Genomic DNA, 19,164 nt, shown 5'->3' with positions numbered 1-19,164 from the left:
ATGGTGTTTATAAGATCAGGACCTTAAAATTTGACAAGTACTACACCCCAAACAGTACATAGTGGCAGATTTGTGACAAAACGAGAGTGATAGCAGTGGAGGTTGCTGGTAAGATACCTTTCATCTTTACCGATAAAATGCTGTCTGTGTTTGTAAGTTTAATAAAAGTTGCTTTCTTTAACAGGCTGGACTAATTGAAGCCAATGGAGAGCTTAAGGTGTTTATAGACCAAAACCTAAGTCCTGGAAAAGGTAAGAACACAATTCTTAGTAAGATTCTCAATTTCTTGATTTTTAGTTGTTAGGCATTTTACTGGCTTTAAAGTGCTTTCTTAGCATAGCTTTTGTAGTTCTTCTTCAGTTGTATGATTAGTAAGCTAACTGTAGATTTGCTGTGGTTTATAATTGTCTTAAAACTGCAGGTGCAGTTCAGTGGTGGTTTGTCCCATATGTGATTTCCTTAGTGTAGCTTATGTTTAAGTATAAAGACTAGGATGTTCTGAAACATCTTTGGGGCACGTGTTTTAGCAAATGGAAGAAAAAAAAGGCGGGTAGAAGTTTAAAATGGGTTATGACAGTGTTTACGATAGTGCATCCACTCTGCTGCAAGCTTATCTCAAAATACATTGTGAACAGAACTGTTTTGGGCTTGCAGATAATGCCTGTGCATGTATGATAATGTAATGTCATTAAACAGTTTAATCAAACACAAGATATAATTTTGAACTTAAAATTGATATGTGAGCTAGAAAACTGAGAGTACCTAAACATTTGGGGAGTTAGGACTTGCACTTTCCCAGTTAGCATTGTTAGGGGAAAAAACAGAAGCGACACTGAAGTACTGGGCAGCTCTGTCATGTAACCTCTTCTGTAAACTGATGATGCTACATTTGAAGACATTTCATGTATTCTTACAGGAGGACTGTTTCCGTTGCGAGACTGTAGAACTCTTCTCTAATTCCAGTAAAGTATATTCTTGTCAGTTTATGCATTCTGCTGGTGACAATTGTTTATCAAGGTTAATAATTTTCTCCAGCATGTTTACCTACTTGTTATAAATAACAACTGACTATCTTAACAGTCTTTACTAGTTTGACAGGCCAACTAGCTAGCCACTGTTTCCCAGATTGCTCATCAGATTGCTCTTTGTCCTCTGTGGTTTCTTTATTGTATCCTTTGAGCCTGTTTGATTGCTTTCATCGACTTTCTTGTGAATACAAGTGACTAAAACAGTATGTGTGACTCCCAAGTGAAGTGTCAGTCATTTTTGTATGGAGAGGTCAATAATTTTTCTATGCAGCATCGTGTTTGGTTCATAGGTATCTCACAGTTTTGACAAAATGGCCATTTTCCTTTCTTATTGCTTCCAAATAATGACAGTCTGCTATATTCTTGTGTGTGACGGATGGTGTCCTTTGATAGGCTCTATGAAATAAGGTGCAAATTTATATTAGGACAGACATATACTTGCTGCCTGTAAACCTTACTGTTGACTAATCTACTGGCTTTAAGCATTGTTGGAATACTCCAGTACTCCCAGCTTAACCTGTAGTCCGGTTCAGGTCAGCTGCTTTAGTATTACTGCTCTAGTGTTGTATCTGCTGTTTCAGGAAACCCATTTAACTTCTGTCCACCACTAGATACAACAAGTATTTTATTGATGTCTCACTAGGCTTTGTCTTGGACATTTCCCTGTCAAGAATATACATGACTTTACAAAAGGGGGATATCCCACTAATCTGTCCTGTTCTGCATTTGGTGGAGAGGGCACTGAGGGCAGAGGTGTATTTCTTTAAACACAGTCACGCACCCCTGAGCTAAAGAAGTGTGCAAGTAGGTACCTGTTCCTTAACACTTGTACCATATGTCCTAACCCTGTAGGCAGTAAAAGTGATTTTTGTTCAGGGCAGATACTTTAGGAGGGTACATTTTACACCCACACAGGCGTCTAGGCTCTGTTACAGTCAGTGGAGATCTAGTCAAAACAGTGCAGTCTAGACAGCAAGAACTGGAAATATAACTCTTCCATTATTACATAGCTCTTTAAGTGGACAAATTGGAGGGCACTTTATTGCTTATAGAATTTTATAAAGAAGTTCAAGTTATTAAATAGTTTATTATGCACTTTGTCCAGTTTAAGAGTTGAGCTCTGCTCTCAATGTATAACAAAGCAAACTGAACTATCCTCAGTCAATTTCTACATCTCATTGCTTTTAGAGGAGTTCTATGAAGTTGATAGACAGTAACCAATTCTTAGTACTGAGAAGAAACAACTATTTCTCTTGGCTTCATCACTTTGTGGATTTTGTCTTTAGCTTGTCTGTGTTTTATGGGCAGGCTCTGTAGTCTTAATGAGAGCTTAAACTTGCAAATATTTGTCACTAAAGTACTCATATATGTATCAAAATTTATTCACTAAAGTAGTACTTTTTTCCTTTGCCACTTTTTGTAATTTTTAGGGGGTTTTGTGCAGTCTTTAAATGTTGACTTTGGCAACTACACAGAAAAGTACCCTGTAGTAACTGTCTGCACTGCATGCCATTATATCAACAAAGTGCTGTCCTCTGCTATTTTTTAAAATCTGTGCAAAATTTCTCTTAGTTTTACGGTAGAGAGTATTCAGTACAGAACAATCATGGAGTAAACTTTCCATAGGGTAGCAGAAGTTTTCTGGTATACTTTTTAGTGTGAGTTGAATGAAGGTGGGTAGGAAAAAAATCTTTATTCTTGTCTGGTGGTCATCATCCAAAGGGTTTTTTTGGTGTTTTTGTTTGTTTGGGTTGTTTTGTTTTTTCTTTATCTTCTCCCTTGGATTTATATTTCTTAAAAGGAAGGAGTCTTTTCTGGAAGTTGCAAGTCAATCACAAGAAGAGATTGAGAGTGCATGGCATGATTGGTACTAGTTATGGGATCAAATCTCCCTGCTGTGTCAGATGAGTGGTTTGTTCAGCCTAGTCTGCTGCCCTTGACAACAGTAGTTGGGCAGGCCCTTGAGGGAGAATGCAGGAGCCTGGCTACTTTTTGAAGTTCGTTCTTATGCTCCTACAGCACTCAATGTCATTGGATTAGTGGTACCAGAGGGTGTACTCAATCACAGTTTTGGAAAAGTCCAACTTTGAGACTCAGTGAATTAAGAATGAAAATCCAACAAGAAATGTATTACTTGCTTCAGTTTCTACTTGTTGCTGGCCAGATGTGAAAGGAGGAGCAGTTCAGCTGTCAGAGGAATAAAGATTTTAGGGAGATGGTAGAGGACAAAAAATGACTTGTGTGCTGGGTCATAAGGACATGCTTGCAAAAACAGGGCTAAAGAGAAAGAGCAAAATACTGTTACTGAAATGGTTCTATAATATCATTGTCAGCAGTCTGTAAGGTATGTGACTAAGTGGTAGGTGTATGACTCAACAATGAAAGATAAGCAAAGATTGACTTTTCTGGCCAAAACAGGTTATGATGCAAAAATTGTCACAGCCTGAACAGCTTCATTGCAATGCTTTCAAAATAGGCTGTGAATGAGCGTCTGTAAATTTTTAATCTGCACTGGCAGAAATATGGTACCTGGATAAGTTCTTTTCAGACTTGAGTTTTGGTGGTAGGGTTATGTTGCTGTTGTTTCTTAGATGAATAATGAAGAGGGGACATCAGCATCTTGTTGAACAGTTATGCTGAACAACCTCTTGCTCAAAAAGTCCTGAAGATTTGGAATCAGGGAGAGAGGGTATGCTAGAGAATAATCTCTGTATGCAAGTCTTATCCATACATTTATTCTCTTTAATGTCTGCTGTCAGACAACCTTTTTACTTCAGCAAATGGAGACATGCTTCCAGTAGCTCATTTTGGAGAGACTGGTCTCAGCCATGAACGCCGAATTAGGATTTTTGTTTTTAAAAGAGATACTGATTTTTCTTGTTTTAAGAGGAGAAAACAGTATGTAAAAAACCCAAAAGAAATATAAACAAACCCCCAAAACCCAAGCAACAACCCCACAAAGGTTTGTTTATAATGAGTAATGCAAGCAATTTTGAATAAATTACACATGCACATAAAATATCGTTCTAGAAAATGCTCTAAAAATTTATTTCCTCAAAACCATCTCTGGTGTGAAATAAGAGATACCAAGCTATATGTGGTGGAAATGAGATGGCAGCTTGTGTTTCCTCCAGTGTTGTGCAATCTCCAGGGAAGGTTGTCTGTAAATTTACCCATGTTTTCTGATACCCCCGTGTAGTTGCATTACTAAAGTGTAATACTCCATAGAGCCCTGAAAAAACAGTATGACTGTGAAAGGTTTGTTTTACTTGGAAACCAGGAAGATGGTTTTCAATTGGCTAATTAATTTTGAGAGTTAGCAAATGCATATGGTTCAGAAGGATAGAAAGAATTTTTAATAGGGGCTGAACTAGTAAAACTTCTTCATGAGCTTGTGTTTTCTATTGGTATTTGGCAATGAATTTTAGAAGCTGAGAAATTTTGCTGTTTCTGGAGGTTGCACTTTGAAGAACTCACATTCTGGTCCTTGCCATATTCAGATGAGTGTTGATATTTAAGTATTAAATAGAACACTATTCAATTCTAATGCTGCCCCTCGCTTGTAGAGAAATTTGGATGAAAGATATTATTTGCTTCAGATGAGTGTGAGAGAAAAGGTAACCAGTGGTATTAATATTGTATTGAAATAAAGCTGTTAGTTTAAAAATTACTCAGTCAGAAAAGTTGAATCTTCTCTTAGGCCAGTAGGTGGCATCATTGGTATGTAACCAGAAAATGCTTGTGTGCCTCTAGCTCCTTTCACCACTTACACTTTTGAAAAAGGTTTCAGATATTATAGGCTAGTTATATTTATGTTTCAGATTTAAAAAATCGAAGTCAAACATGTAACATTTTAAGACGTGTTTAGACTTGTATTTCAATACCGCTTAACTATAAGATTGTTTTGTTATTTTTGATAAGAAACTTGCAGTGTAATGTTATTGTTACTTTTACTTGAAAATTCATACTCCCTGATTTTTAACAGTGGCTGGAATTGTTCCTCTGGAATAAAACTAGAGGTCAATTTCAGAACCCATGAATTATGCTTCAGCAAACAGATGCATGCTTGAAATTGGTTATAAAATGCATATGTCTTACCGCAGGTGGGGTAAATCTAATTATTACTTTCTAAAGTCAAGCTAAGGAAATAAAACTATTTCTGGAAGTAGAAACAGAATTTTGGACGGTCTAAAAGTAGACCAGTTTATTTCAACACACACACACACACACACACACACACACACAACAAACAAACCCACAAAAAACAACAACAAAAAGAACCCCCAAAAAACAAACCACACAAATAAACCTTGGAAAAACTGGTTTGTAATAGCTGAACTATTACTAGTCATATCTAAAGATGGTAAGAACCACACAGAAGTCTGAGTTGATGTAAGCAATTAGTGAGTACTGCACACTAGGAGAGATGGATGTCTGTACAGAAACTCAGAATTGCTTTATGTTTGTTGTCTTAATACAGTGATGTGGCTTGTTCAGTAAGTAGAGGTACTTTTACTTCACTTGGCACACAACTGGAGACAATTGTGTGTTGTCACAGATACCCTCAAAAAGAACTCAGTGTTTTCTGAAAATTAGCATACAACTAACTAATAAAATAACATAAAATGTCTATAATGTTCATGACAGAGATGTAAACTGCAACGTCACAGGAGTGACATGTGAGGAATCAGTTCCCAGGATATGATCATCACCTCTATTGTATGACAAAACTTAGGTTGTTAGAGACTGCATAACGAGGAAACTGAGTTGCTTTTCTGTCGACTGCTCTGCTTTTCACAAGTAGAGAAAACATAAGGGCAGTTTATTTCAGAAAATGGTAGAGTATCTAAAATGAATGGGATTTCTGCTCCTGGGACAAGGAGTACATCTCTAACCTGAACACCAAATTCAAAGTCAGTACTCTTTCAAGAGCTGGAACAGTCAGCTGTTCAGGAGATCTATCTCACTGTCTGCAGAGGGCACTCATTTCTTCGATTTTAGATGTACTGTGTCTTTTTTCTGTGTTAAGTTATTTTAAATGTTCTTAACTTTATCATCTGCCCTTTAAACTGCCAAAATTCTGCAAGGGGTTCGTTCTTTTTGGTAAAACCCTTTGGTTTGTTTTTATATGCAAGCAAAGGTCCAGTAGCCAAAGAGAGCACTTACTTGTTCGTAGCTAGATAAATAGCAGGTTTTGTTAGAGTGCTGCTCCTTTTGATCTGGAATTTTTTTATGCCATTACTCCTTGATTCCACCTGCATCATTATCTTGTATTCAGAGGTATTTTTGAACATCATACTGATGAAGTTCTACTTCCCTTTAGGTTTAATGGTTGCTTATAAGTTACTAAAAGTAGTTTTCCAAACATCTGGGATGCTGAGAATGGAAGTAGTAGTAGTTATATCCTTCTGTATATGTTGTTTTTTCTGCTCTACATGGCATTTTCCTGTGGTTCTCAAAGTCTTTAAGAGGAAAAAAAAAAAAAAAAAGATGTACTAGCTGTATTAATAATTTGTTTTGAAAAGGAAGAGTTGATGCCAGAAAAACTGTTTGCAAACTTATGGTTTTAATTTTTACATGCTGTTGTGTACACTGTATATTGTCTACAAAATACAGGTTATTGGGATTGCAGTGATTGCTGAGTAACAGTAATTAAGAAAGTAGTAGTAAGATTTATTTGATAAAGTGAGCTGTCAGTCACTTGCAAATCTAACTTGATAAAATTACTTCTGCTTGTACTTAAACAAAACCTATTATGAGCCTTTGAAAATGCAGATGAGTAGAAGTAAAATGTTTGCATGCGAGGTTAATGAGAAAATAGAATGCGCTTGGACAGAGACATTGACAATATCCTGTTAATTCTTTTTATGTATAATGGAGCAGTAATACTCTTTTGTATTTTGTATGATAGCTTTTAAAAGTTGATTTTGACTTTGCTTTGAACTATGATGTTTCTGTTACTATTCTTTCACTTATATTTATGTTTCCTTACCAATCAATTTGTGCTGGACAGAAAGATGAACCTTGTAGTTTCTCTTTAGAGGTCGATTCAGTTGCATGAATTTACTCTGGCTCAATACTACAGGAAATGTTAGAGTAACTAAAAATTTAAAGAAACATAGCATGTGCTCTTCCCTTCACATGGTTATTTTAGTTGCAAGATAGCTATTTCTGTTCAGAAAATAATATTATTAATAACAGGAGGCTGGAGGCTGTCTAATAAACTTTACCTTCAAAGCAGGGTCAGCTTTGATGCACAGAGCCTTCAGCTCTTGAATTTTGCTGTGTATCACCAAGGAACCTCTTCTGCAGCTGTTGCTGTGCACTGCCTTTGGCATTTTTCCTTGGTTGGAATTTGCCATACAACAGCCTGTGACTGTTCCCTCTTTTCCTTCTGTTGTGTCCTCTTGTCATCTCTGTAACTTCCCTTTAATAGTTGAATGCAGTGATTTCTGTAAATAACAGCCCTTGCTTCACCTTAACCTTCTCTTCCAGAGGCTGCATGCACCCTGAGCATCTCCTTGTGCAGGATATACTGCAGTACCCAAGGCACACTGGGGTCTTCCTGCTGCACTCTTCTGTTTGCTAATGCCTCTTGCACTGTGGCCCCAAAACTGAACAGTCAGCCAGGGACAGCGTAAGGAGTGCTGAAAGAAAAGGGAATAATCACTTGTTGTATGCTTCTAAATGCAGCCCAGGATGTGTTTAAGTCTTTGTTAGCATAGGGGAGCACCTCTGGGTCACAAACAGCTAATTGTCTGCCCAAAGGCCCCCTGATGCTTTCCTGGCACCTGCTTTCTAACCACTGACCCCAATCTCTGCTCTTGTGTCGACTTATGTTGGCACAACATCTTTGTCTTTGTTGACTGCATACAATTTTTAATAAACAACATGATAACATAAAAAACTAGTTTATTTTTAAACATACCAGAATAATTAAGTCTCTTGAGTGAATCTGAAGAGAAGTTGATCTCATGGAAGTATTTTTCTTTATGAAGTTCTCCTACTAAAGTAATATTTGGAAGTTGTTGTAGGAAAAAACTCATAATGTGAATGGGTAGCACTCATTGTCAGAAAAATGTCTACCTTTGAATTCTTAAAGGAATCTTCTATCTTTGTAACTCAGTATGTGTATAATTGATAATGTACCAGAAGGAAAGAGAACCATATAGCCTGCAACAATTTGTGAAGGGCTCAGATGATGGCAGATGAGTAAGTCATACTTCTGTTGTTGAGCTCGTAACAGAGAAGCAGTACATGTGGACAGATGTGATAATAGCCTTCAACAGGGCTTTTCTAGAGGGAGGGGAAAAGGGAGAGTGTGCAGTTACTTCCTTTCAAAGTCATGCTTTGAAATAGTCAACAACCATGTGGATAAGGATTATCTAATCAAAGCGATGCCCTTGGATTTCTTAAAAATAATAAAAAAAATTGATTATCAAGGTCCTTAATCAGCCTGTTAAGCTAAAGTGTGATAGGATGGGATGGTCCTCCCATAGGTTAATAATTGGTGAAAACTGAACTTGGTACAATGAGTATCCCAAGCGAGCTATTAGTACTGAAGAAAGATCTTGAAGTCATCATAGGTTATATTAATGAAAGTGTGGTATCAGTATTTGGTGGGGAACAAGCACATTGAATTTTGAGAATTACTTGGAAAGGAACGGAGAATAAAATAGTAAACAGGCTGTAGAGACATAAATAACATACTGGATTCCTCGGTGATGGATACTGTATGGATGCCTGTTGTCTCCTGAAGAAAGGGCAGGAGAACTAGAAAACAGGGGCAACAATGACCGTCAGAGGTAAGGGAAGGTTGACTAAAGCATGGTGCTCATAATACCAAGGTTGGGGGTTTGATCCCTGTATAGGCCATTCACTCAAGAGTTGGATTTGATGATCCTTGTGAGTCTCTTCCAACTCAGAATATGATCAAATATATGAGGTGTCTTAACCTTGGAAAGCAGTTGCAACTCCTCTTTTATCCTGGAAATATAGTCTTCAGATTGCACTGATTTTTTTTAAGCAGTGAGGAGAAGTTTAAAAAAAAAACTTCCAGGAAGTTGAGAAGAAGCTACACAAGCACTACTAGCCAGGGTAGTTTATACTGATTTATTGTATTCTGCAGAGAGGAAGAGCAAACACAATTCAGGTCATGATAGTGATGAGTGTACTTAAAGGGACAGGAAGGTAAAACAGACTTACATTACAAACTGGACAGCTGCTGACTCTCTGAAAAAGCACTGGGAAGCTGGTTAATAATGGAAGAAGGACAAACTGCTGCATCCTGTTTGAGAATAGATTGATCACTAAGAGTAGATTCTTATGTGAAGTATCATTTGACATGGTGTAGTAATAGCAGCTGGGAAATATAAGCCTTCTTGAAAGCAAGGGCTTAAAGAAGATTTGAATTGTCCTGAACTTCCTGTAGACTTCCTGAATGTGTAAAGAGTAGAAAGTAAAGTAGGAGTTGAAAGTAAAGAAGCCTTGATAGGCATCAAGGACTAGTTTGGCCCTCCTGATACAACACTTATAAAAATGGTTTTTTATTGCTTCTGTATTGGGCAATGGGAAAAAAGAGAGGAATGGGAGTTGTACCAAGTCCTTCTGACCCCATTGGCCTCTTTAAGAGTAATCTCAGAGAAACAGCTGCTGAACCTAAAACCACTTGACAGTTGATTTGGCAAAAAAAGTCTCCAGTATTTTGAGATTGGTTTTTTTCATTATTTTCTTCCTGTAGTCAGTTTTTGGTGCTTCTTTTCTCTTTGCTCTGTTGTGTTGTCGTTTCGGGAGGTTTTTGTTTGTTTTGAATTGATAGGTTTGGGGTTCTTTCCTGTAAACTGTATCATGGAACATCAAACTGCTAGCAGATAACCTGGGTTGTTATTTTTGTAGTTGATTTATCTTTTATGTGGCTTAAGACTTCCTTTACCTACCAGTGCTGATTGTGAAAAGTTATGAACAGGGAGAGAGAAGAACAATCTTTTCCTGCAGGGTTGGTCTGCTGAGCTGCATGTATTTTTCTGAAATAATGGATTCTTGAGGATGTTTGTTATTTAATTCCCTGCCTTCAGCTGGGATGGGACACTTACAGGGAAGTTTGGAATATTCTTTTGGAAAGGCCTGTTCCAGCCAAATTTTATCTCCTATAGATCAGCATGTCTCAGAAGGCTGTGCCATATGCCATGGCATTGGACATGTTTGTCAGGTGGTACTGAAAAAGATTTCAATAGCCACAAAAGATAAGGGTAGAAGAGAGGATTACACTTATTGTCAGATGCTGGTTGCCTCTATTACTCTGCTTTAAGAGAAGAATTTGAATATAAGGAATTAAAACATACTCATAATATGTAAGGTTATACAGAAGAAAGTTTAAGAGAACATACTGTGAATCTTCATTACTTTATTTGCTTCAAATGTGTAAATGCTACATTTATATTGAGACCACGTGTTTCAGGGCTAATTTCCATTAATGTGCATTGGTAGTATAGATGAGACCATTTGCTGAAATAATACAATGTGCTGACCTGAAGCTCTCTACTTGTTTTTGTTTTAGGGGTTGTTTCTCTATTGGCTGTTCATCCTTCCACAGTAAATACAATTGGAAAACAGCTCCTGCCAAAAACATTTGGACAGTCTAATGTCAACATTGCACAGCAAGTGGTAAGGAGACTTTGGTGGGGGGGGGAGAAGGTGTTGTTTTGTTTTGTTTGGGGTTTTGTTTATATATATATATATAACTGTAATTTACTGCAGCATCCTTATACATAATTTGGTAGAGTAGGGTTTTTTCCCTCCTTTTTTTCTCCCCATTTTCCTTGGAAGGAGAGTGTGTGTGTGTTTTGATCTTGTCTAAGTTAGTGTTGAACAGTGTTAAGAAATCCAGCAAACATGAAAACATGATTTAGAGTTAAAATAAAAATGCTCATAACTTAGGGTGTGCTCTAACTATATTAAATGTAGTCAGAAGTTTTTTATGCTAGTGTGTGTAAGCTGTATGCATCTAAGAGAAATGTAAAGTACTAGTGTTTGGATAATGCACCATTTTAATTGTGTCACTTACAAATGTCTTGGAATTCTGACCATTTTCCAAATAATTTTATCTTTACTGTAGGTTATCGGTACACCTCAGAGACCTTCAGCGCAAAATACTATCCTGGTAGGAAGTCCACATACGCCTAACACACATTTTGCATCACAGAACCAGACTGGAGATTCTTCACCTTGGTCTGCTGGGTGAGCAAAATGAAAGCTAGAAAGGGTTAATAAAGTGTTGGAACTTTTGTTTTAGGTGTTGTGGGTAGTGTATGTACTTCTCAGGCTGACAGTGTGGGAAAGTCTTTTCCTTTTTCTTCAGGAACACTTCACCACTGAAATCTGTTCTACTGACATAAGGAGTAGTCACACAATAATGAGTACCTCTTAATTTTTTGTAAAAGAATGCAGAATATTTTCTGTAAGCTCTGGCAGGTATTCTGACATCACTAACATTTAGAGAATTTAACTCCTAAGAAGACACAGGAATTTGTCTGACTTGAATCTATGATTTCTCTTACACTGGTGTATTTTCAGAAAAACACGATGTATTTCTTATTGAACAAGGGTATCCCAGAGTGTCATTTGAAATAAGAATATAGTCCTTTTTTTGAGAAAAAGTGTTAAATACAAGGAATGCATACTTTTGGTGTGTTTTTTTCACGCGGCTTGTTTTTAAGGGCATCTTGTTAAATGTAGTTGCTTTAAGACTATATTTATTATCAGTGACCTATTAGACATAAATAGATTTCTGCTTTGGAATTATACAGTGAAATGAGATATAAGAATTGATACTTCTGCTTGCTGAAACTAGTTTTGTTGATACCTGTATTTTTCCTCTAGTTACAAGGAAGTTTTTATTTAAAAACTTTGCAAAGCAGAAAACCTTGTTATACTGCTTGTATCTTGTAACTTTGAAGTTCTAATAGCAATTTCATATACTGTATAACTTCAAATCTGTGTTATAGTAATAGTGTAATGTTTAGTGAGTTCAACCAATACCAGACTTTGTCTGTTCAGTCAGTATCACATTGCACAGAAAATGCTTAATCTATGTGCTACTTTAAAAATAAAAATTTTAAAAAAGGACAAAAAAGTTCTCTCCTCTGATTCAGTTTTCATGTTTTAGTATTTATCCCCTTATCTCTTCTTGTCTTGAAGTTTGGAAGGTTTTCTTTACTGATTTCTTCAAGAAATATCCCTGTTAATTTATTGTCTGCTAGTGGAAATGCTTCAGGCGAGATTGGGTAGAGCGTTGAGCAACCTCACTGAGCTGAGGCTCAGTTCAGGGGGGGTTGAACTAGATGACCTTTAAAGATTGCTTCCAACCCAAACTATTCTATGATTTTGTGATTCTACTAGAGCTAGCAAGGTTGGCAAAAGAATAAATTTATATTGTGTTTCAGCATCAAGATATTAGAATTGTTTATAAATATTGTCAATTGTAGGGAAAAAATGTAGCAGAGAGGGTTGGGAAGGGATAAGAACCAGAAGAAAAGGGAAGGCTTGGGTTTTTACAGCAGTGTGCCTGTATTTGAAAAAGAGACATCAAATATTCCAAAGTTTAAATCTTCTTAAAACATATATTATACGTGTATTTAGGAAGCGGAACAAAAAAGGCGAGAAGAATGGCAAGGGTTTACGTCATTTCTCTATGAAGGTTTGTGAGAAGGTACAAAGAAAAGGAACCACCTCATACAATGAGGTGGCAGACGAGTTGGTTGCAGAATTCACTACCACTGATAATCACATTTCACCAAATGAATCAGTAAGTATATGGGAAGTCAATTACATGTGAACTGAATGGGGGAAGAGAAATTTCTTTTGAGATTTTTCTGTTTTTCCTACTGCTAAATGAAACAGTTCAGATATTAACTAAGTTTACCCATTTGCTGTAATATGTTTATTTTCAGATATTTTTGACACAGGTATATTTTTGATTAATGCACTATGTCTACAGCAGGCTTATGACCAGAAGAATATTAGACGACGTGTCTATGATGCCTTAAATGTCCTTATGGCCATGAACATTATCTCTAAGGAGAAAAAGGAAATCAAATGGATTGGTCTACCTACTAACTCGGCTCAGGAATGTCAGAATTTGGAGGTATATGCATTTGGAAGTTCAAAATGGCTTTGTGTTTCAGTAAATGTTTTCAGCTTTAATATGGTCTGATACAATATGTGCCTCTAATCTTCTGGGAGAGCAACATAGAATAATAGTATGGTCCTCTTTGACTCTTTTTATTTTATTTTTTATATACTGAACACACTCTCATCAACTTCCAGATTGTTCAAATGTGTCTTTGTTTAATTCTTCTATGTCAAAAATACAGCTTTTAAAGTACATGTGAAGTGGTTTTGAGCGGAAGGTAATAAAAAATTAATGTGTATTTCCAACATTGCAGTAGTGGTACTCAGGAGTTGGGAAGATTTGTTTTCTCCAGATGCCAAACTGATAGTAAATCAGTTATGATAAATGTTGTATGTAGGGCGGTATGTACAGGCATCTCCATTGCTGCATGTCTTAGCTTTTTGTGACAGTTCCCTTATGTGAATATGTCAGACTTTCTTATTGCATGTCTTGGGAAAGAAGAGAAATGCTTTATGTGAAAGAGATTTGTAAGTTCTGACAGGATTTTTTTACTATCCTGAGATTTGCAGAATAATAAAGTTATTGAGGTTTACTGAAGTAAATTCACTTCATCAGAATAGAATGAGATGTATTTATTCTTAGTAAGGCTAAATTTCCTTCAGCAGGACAGAAAAAAAAAGTGTGAAAGTTGCCAAAGTAAGAGGCAAAGTGGAACAAAAGTGTTCCTTACTTACAAAAGGGATAATTCTAATTTTTGTTTGATACTGCTAATTTATTTTTTATTTAATACTGTAATTGATGTCTAGATAAAGTAAATGCAGGGTGTCTAATAATGAACTGAGATTTATTGGAATATCATCCCAAGTGAAAATTTTGAGTTAAGAGAGTGATAATTGGAGCATAATTAATAGGGTGAGTATGGAAGGTGAAGTGGCTCCAAGATGACAATACCGTGTGCTGAAGAGGGAACTAGCTAACTGGAGGGATTTTAAAACTAGATCTCCTTGTCACACAAAGTATGGCATTGCCAACAATGTTGGAGCAAAAGAAAAAGAAGTGTGGCTCATCCAACTGAATTTGATGTGATGACTGATAATGTCCTAAACAAGAGTTGGATAATATTAGTGCTGAGGTAAAAGAAAAAATAAAGCAACTTAGAATGTAATAATACACTCATGGATTATTCATACATTTGAAGTTCATGCGTTTAAGATGGGAACAGTGGTATCTTGTGATTAAAAGAAAGTGAGAACTTGTTAATTGGCTGTCACAAGAGGGGGAAAAGAGTTCTGTTAACCATTGAATAATTAAGCTGTGAGTGTAATAGAGTGAGTTTCTAAAAGCTAATGTTTAATTTGTAAAATTGTCATATCTAATAAGGTTTATTTTGCGATTCTATCTGATACTGTTTAGCTTCATTCTCACACTGTTGAAAATCAAGCCAAAGAGTTTATAAGGAACATAGGAGTTTGAGGGCTTCCTCATCAACTATTTGTTGTTATAAGTGTTCTTGAACTTGTCCTTGGTGTGTAAATTAGAATGCTAGATTTGGTAACATATGGTCTGATAATGCAAAAACAGAGTGTGTGGGGCAGTTAATAAAGTGTGTGAGGCAGTAGTTTATGTGTATGTGATAGAAAAATATCTCAAGTGAGTTTTAAGTCTTTTGGAGGGAGGCAGTATGTGACTTACTTTCTAATGCTGAATTGTGAAATTTGATCCTACCCTTTTAATTATTTTTTTTTTAAATACAGCATCAGGCCTTTTTGCATCTTTTGCATCTGTTTTTTCAGCTGTGTACACTTGCAGGGGTTAGAGGTGTTTGTTTTCACCAAAACTAAACAGAAAACTGCATTCATGTGAATTTTTAACTTGAGTAATTTCCTTACTAGTTGCACATTTTAAAGATTTAGGAAAAAAAATCTTTTTCAGGGCCAGTAATCAGTCTATTCAGGATCTTGGCTGATAGTAGCAGTTACCTAGGAAGGAGGATGAGTAGGACCTGGGGAACTACAGGCCATTCATCCTCACAATCCCTGGGAATCTGATGGGATGGTCCATCCTGGATGGAACCAGGCTCTTCTCAGTGGTGCCAAACAATAGGACAAGAGGCAATGCACAGAAACCAATGCACAGGAAGTTCTACCTGAACATGAGGAAGAATTTTTTTACTGTGTGGGTGACTGAGCTCTGGAATAGATTGCCCAGAGAGATTCTGGAGACTCCTTCCCTGGAGATACTCAAAAGCCATCTGGACACAATCTTGAGTTATGTGCTTGGGGGAATACATCATGAGCAGTGAGGTTGGAATAGATAACCTCCAGTGGTCCCTTCAAACCCTACTTATTCTATGAGTGATTAGAGAAGGTATTTTGTGATTGTACCTTGTTTTCTTCTGTACCTTGTGGTTCAGGCATAATTGACACAGATACATTGTCTTCCTGTTTAATAGCATTCAATATTTCTTTTAAAAATTTTTTACTTTTTTTTTCAAAGTTTGCTTTTAATATTGGGTCGTTTGTGTCAGTGAGTTTCAGGTGCATGAGAAGCTTCTTATGAAATACCTTTTGTTTGGTTTTGAACGTACTATATTTAGTTGACATCCACTGAATATTTTCTTAATTGGAAATGATGGTGACCTAGTAATTCCTTATTGACTTTCTCCATCCTGTTCATTGTTTTGTAGGGATCTCTCACGTTCTCCCCCATTATTTAATTCTCCTTTCAGTGGAGTCCTAATTTTTTAATTATTCTGTTGCATAGAGTCTGTTCTGTATCATTGATGATCCTGATTGCTTTATCGTATGCTTGTCTTGAAATAGGACCATCAGACTTCAAGAATTCAAGATGTAAACATTCTGCTTCATAGAGAAATGTAGTGATAATTCCTGTTTGGTACTGTTTCTTGCCTAACAGTTCGAATGTTTGGCTGTCATGGTATACTGAGCTAATGAGATACTGTAATTTTAGATCTCTTCTGGATGTCATTTTATTTCGAAAGTATGCATTAGATTGTTTTCTCACACATACTACACTATATTTACTAGAAATAATTTAGGTGATGTAATCACAAAGTGCTACAAGACACTTTGAGTTTGCTTTATGACAAACTCTGTTTTTGCTATGCCAGGTAACACAGCATTGCCAGCAGATTCTGTCACCCTGTCACCTTAATCTGATTGTTGTTAGAGTAACAGTCTGTCCCTGTGGAAATCTGCTGGAGAGCTTCTTCCACTAAGAAAGCTGTGTATTTCCTGGCATTTTGTCTCTTACCTTTTTGTTATTATTTAGTACGTATTAAATACTGTGAGGCCTAAACCTTGGGCTCCATAGCAGCTTCATGTCTTTAACCATCTTTGATGGATCTTCTTCAATACCTCCAGTATCAGTAGGCACTATGTTAAATAGATCCTTTTTGTCTGTCTTTGCCTCTTTGAGAGAATTCCAATAACCCTTTGAGGCATAATTTCTGTTTGCAAAGATTATACTTCACAGGTTGTTGTATTTTATTCCCCAGAGTTCTAATTCTGCTTTTTTGTTAGTTTCCATAGGTAGTATGTGTCTTAGGTAGATGTGTCTTGATGGTTAAGTCTCTAATTTATGTGTAGAACCTTAATGATTGATTGCTATATCTCCTACATCCAGTTCTCTGGTATTGAAATGATTTTAAAGGAAGAAAATGTTGGCATAAAATGCTATTTTAAGCTGACAAACTGACCAGTCCTTTTTATCTGTGTTAAGGTGGAAAAACAGAGAAGAATTGAAAGAATAAAGCAAAAACAGTCTCAGCTACAAGAACTCATTCTACAGGTACAGTCAAGGTACTCTTGTCTATAGGGCAAGGTAACTTATATCTGTATTCCTCTTGTTTTCTCCCAGTCTGAGGGATGGGAAACTTACAGGAAGACTAGAGATGAATCTCAGGATGAGGTGTATGCAGCTTTATTGAACACTGTAGTTTAGCTGGGACCATGCTGTTGGCCCTTGTCATGGGGATGACATCAACCTTCCATGAGTTATGGTGAATTTGTTCAGAGTTTCAAGTTTGTTTAAACAGGGTTTATGCTGATAGGAGAAGTATTTCATACCATATCCTCTGAATTTTCCAATTCAGTTCAGGAACTGAACTAGATACAGATATCTAGAATTTTCTTCTGTGTTAGCATCCACAGATAAAATTATGTGACTGTGGAAGTTGTCTGTCATAATGCTCTGCATTGTGCCTCTCTGGAGACTTGCAGTCACTAGTGTGTAAGTGGCTGGACCATTGTGAGACAGAGGCTGAACCCCTTCCCAGATTTCCCTTACTACACTTGGGGAAGTAATAGTCTTTCCGACGTCACTGGGCTGCTGGTCCACAGAAATGTATTCCTGGGTACTTATGTCACCAACACAGTAGGAATGAGAATCTCAGGGATGCAGAAAGAAAGTACAGACAGCTATTGGACAGCTGCCTGATTTTTATCAGTCTTTGTGTTGGCTTTGGATTTTGGTCTTAATTCCTGTTTATTTCATTTGATTTTGTGACAAGAAAAATATTTTTCTTTGTTCAGTAGCTTTGATTTATATGATTTACAATTTATAACTTGAGTTTCTATGGTTTTCAATTGCTCAATTTGCTAGTTTTTAAAATGGGAACACTCTATTATAAAAAAGCAATTTTGTTAAGATGTTAAAGTCACTAATCTTAAATGGGTACTTCAGAAACCTAATGCCAGATACTCAAATCTCAAAGATTAACTTTTTTTGCATATAATTCATTTCAGTATTTACATTCAGGTGTATTTTTTGGAGTACAGTAGCTAGTAGGGAAGAGTAAATGGAGAGGAAATAGGATGCTATGTGAAAATCTATTTTTCCAATCATTGTTCTCTCTCCATTCTGCCAGGGATCTGTCTAAGGAACTGTCCTGATATAGTTAGTAGCACGTGCTATTTTTTCCTCAGTAAAGTTTTACTGAGTTGTCTTTTTTAATACTATGATCTGTGACTCTTCTTGCATCTTAACATGCAGGAATATGGTAAACACTTTGTCGTTTTCTACATTTACTTGCTGCAACCATTGCTGGAATCCTTAGGAATTTTTTTAATGTGATCTTAAAAGCTTCATTCATACTTTGATATCACTGTTGTTTTTTCTAGCAAATTGCCTTCAAGAACCTCGTCCAGCGAAACCGTCAGGCAGAGCAGCAGGCAAACCGACCTCCACCTTCCAATTCTGTCATCCATTTGCCATTTATCATTGTGAACACCAGCAAGAAGACAGTGATTGACTGCAGTATTTCAAATGACAAGTAAGCTAACAAAGTTTTCCATCTGGCTTTCAGTAGAGCTCTTGAGTTCATGTAAATGTTCATGTAGATTTGTTAAAAATTAAATACAAACCTAATTTACTTGTGTTTTTTGTATATTGAGAACATGCACTTCAGACAGCTGTTTTATATAACCTTTTAATAAATAGACTAATTGATTCACATCTGATAACTTAAAAACTTGCTGTCTAGAGATACTAGGCTTCTCTCTTGACATTTTATGTCGTACTTAACCAAGCAATGTTTTGCTTTGGCTTTAAGACTGTGAAATGCAGCCAGCAGAATTGAAAATGGATTTGCTGTTCTCCACTTTCAGTTCAAAAAGCTGTATTTTTCATCAGCTAAATGGAAACTGAATGTAAACAATCAAAAGCAAATACATAAATCTTGAAAAATTTGATTGCTTAATGTGATGTGTCACTAACACACTTAACACTGTGTGTAAAGCTTTTGAAATGCTGCAGTTCCTGAAAGCTGAAAGGCAGTTAAAGTTATTGAAGTTAATTAAGACATTTTTTCCTCTCCAGGTTTGAATACCTATTTAATTTTGACAATACTTTTGAAATTCATGATGATATAGAAGTACTAAAACGAATGGGAATGGCTTGTGGGCTAGAATCTGGAAGCTGTTCAGCAGAGGACCTAAAAATTGCAAGGAGTTTGGTTCCTAAAGCTCTGGAACCATATGTGACAGG

At 36.4% G+C, this 19,164-nt stretch overlaps 1 protein-coding gene across 11 annotated transcripts in view; it reads left to right on the top strand.

Annotated features, from left to right (window-relative positions):
* The window catches only part of TFDP1 (transcription factor Dp-1), a 36,684-nt gene that overhangs the window by 14,166 nt on the left and 3,354 nt on the right, over positions 1 to 19,164 (top strand). For 8 of the 11 annotated variants that reach the window (XM_066313776.1, XM_066313778.1, XM_066313780.1 and 5 more), the window contains exons 3-10: positions 185 to 251; positions 10,585 to 10,691; positions 11,143 to 11,264; positions 12,666 to 12,831; positions 13,024 to 13,170; positions 16,900 to 16,968; positions 18,300 to 18,451; positions 18,997 to 19,163. In XM_066313776.1, the coding sequence (XP_066169873.1) occupies positions 185 to 251; positions 10,585 to 10,691; positions 11,143 to 11,264; positions 12,666 to 12,831; positions 13,024 to 13,170; positions 16,900 to 16,968; positions 18,300 to 18,451; positions 18,997 to 19,163 (997 nt within the window). The remainder of the gene's footprint in view (positions 1 to 184; positions 252 to 10,584; positions 10,692 to 11,142; positions 11,265 to 12,665; positions 12,832 to 13,023; positions 13,171 to 16,899; positions 16,969 to 18,299; positions 18,452 to 18,996; position 19,164) is intronic. The other 3 variants (XM_066313781.1, XM_066313782.1, XM_066313783.1) reach the window with 3 other exon arrangements.

The sequence above is a fragment of the Sylvia atricapilla genome, chromosome 2, assembly GCF_009819655.1.
Source record: "Sylvia atricapilla isolate bSylAtr1 chromosome 2, bSylAtr1.pri, whole genome shotgun sequence".
In the NCBI taxonomy this organism is placed as follows: domain Eukaryota; kingdom Metazoa; phylum Chordata; class Aves; order Passeriformes; family Sylviidae; genus Sylvia; species Sylvia atricapilla.
This window is presented reverse-complemented; position numbering and strand designations above follow the sequence as displayed.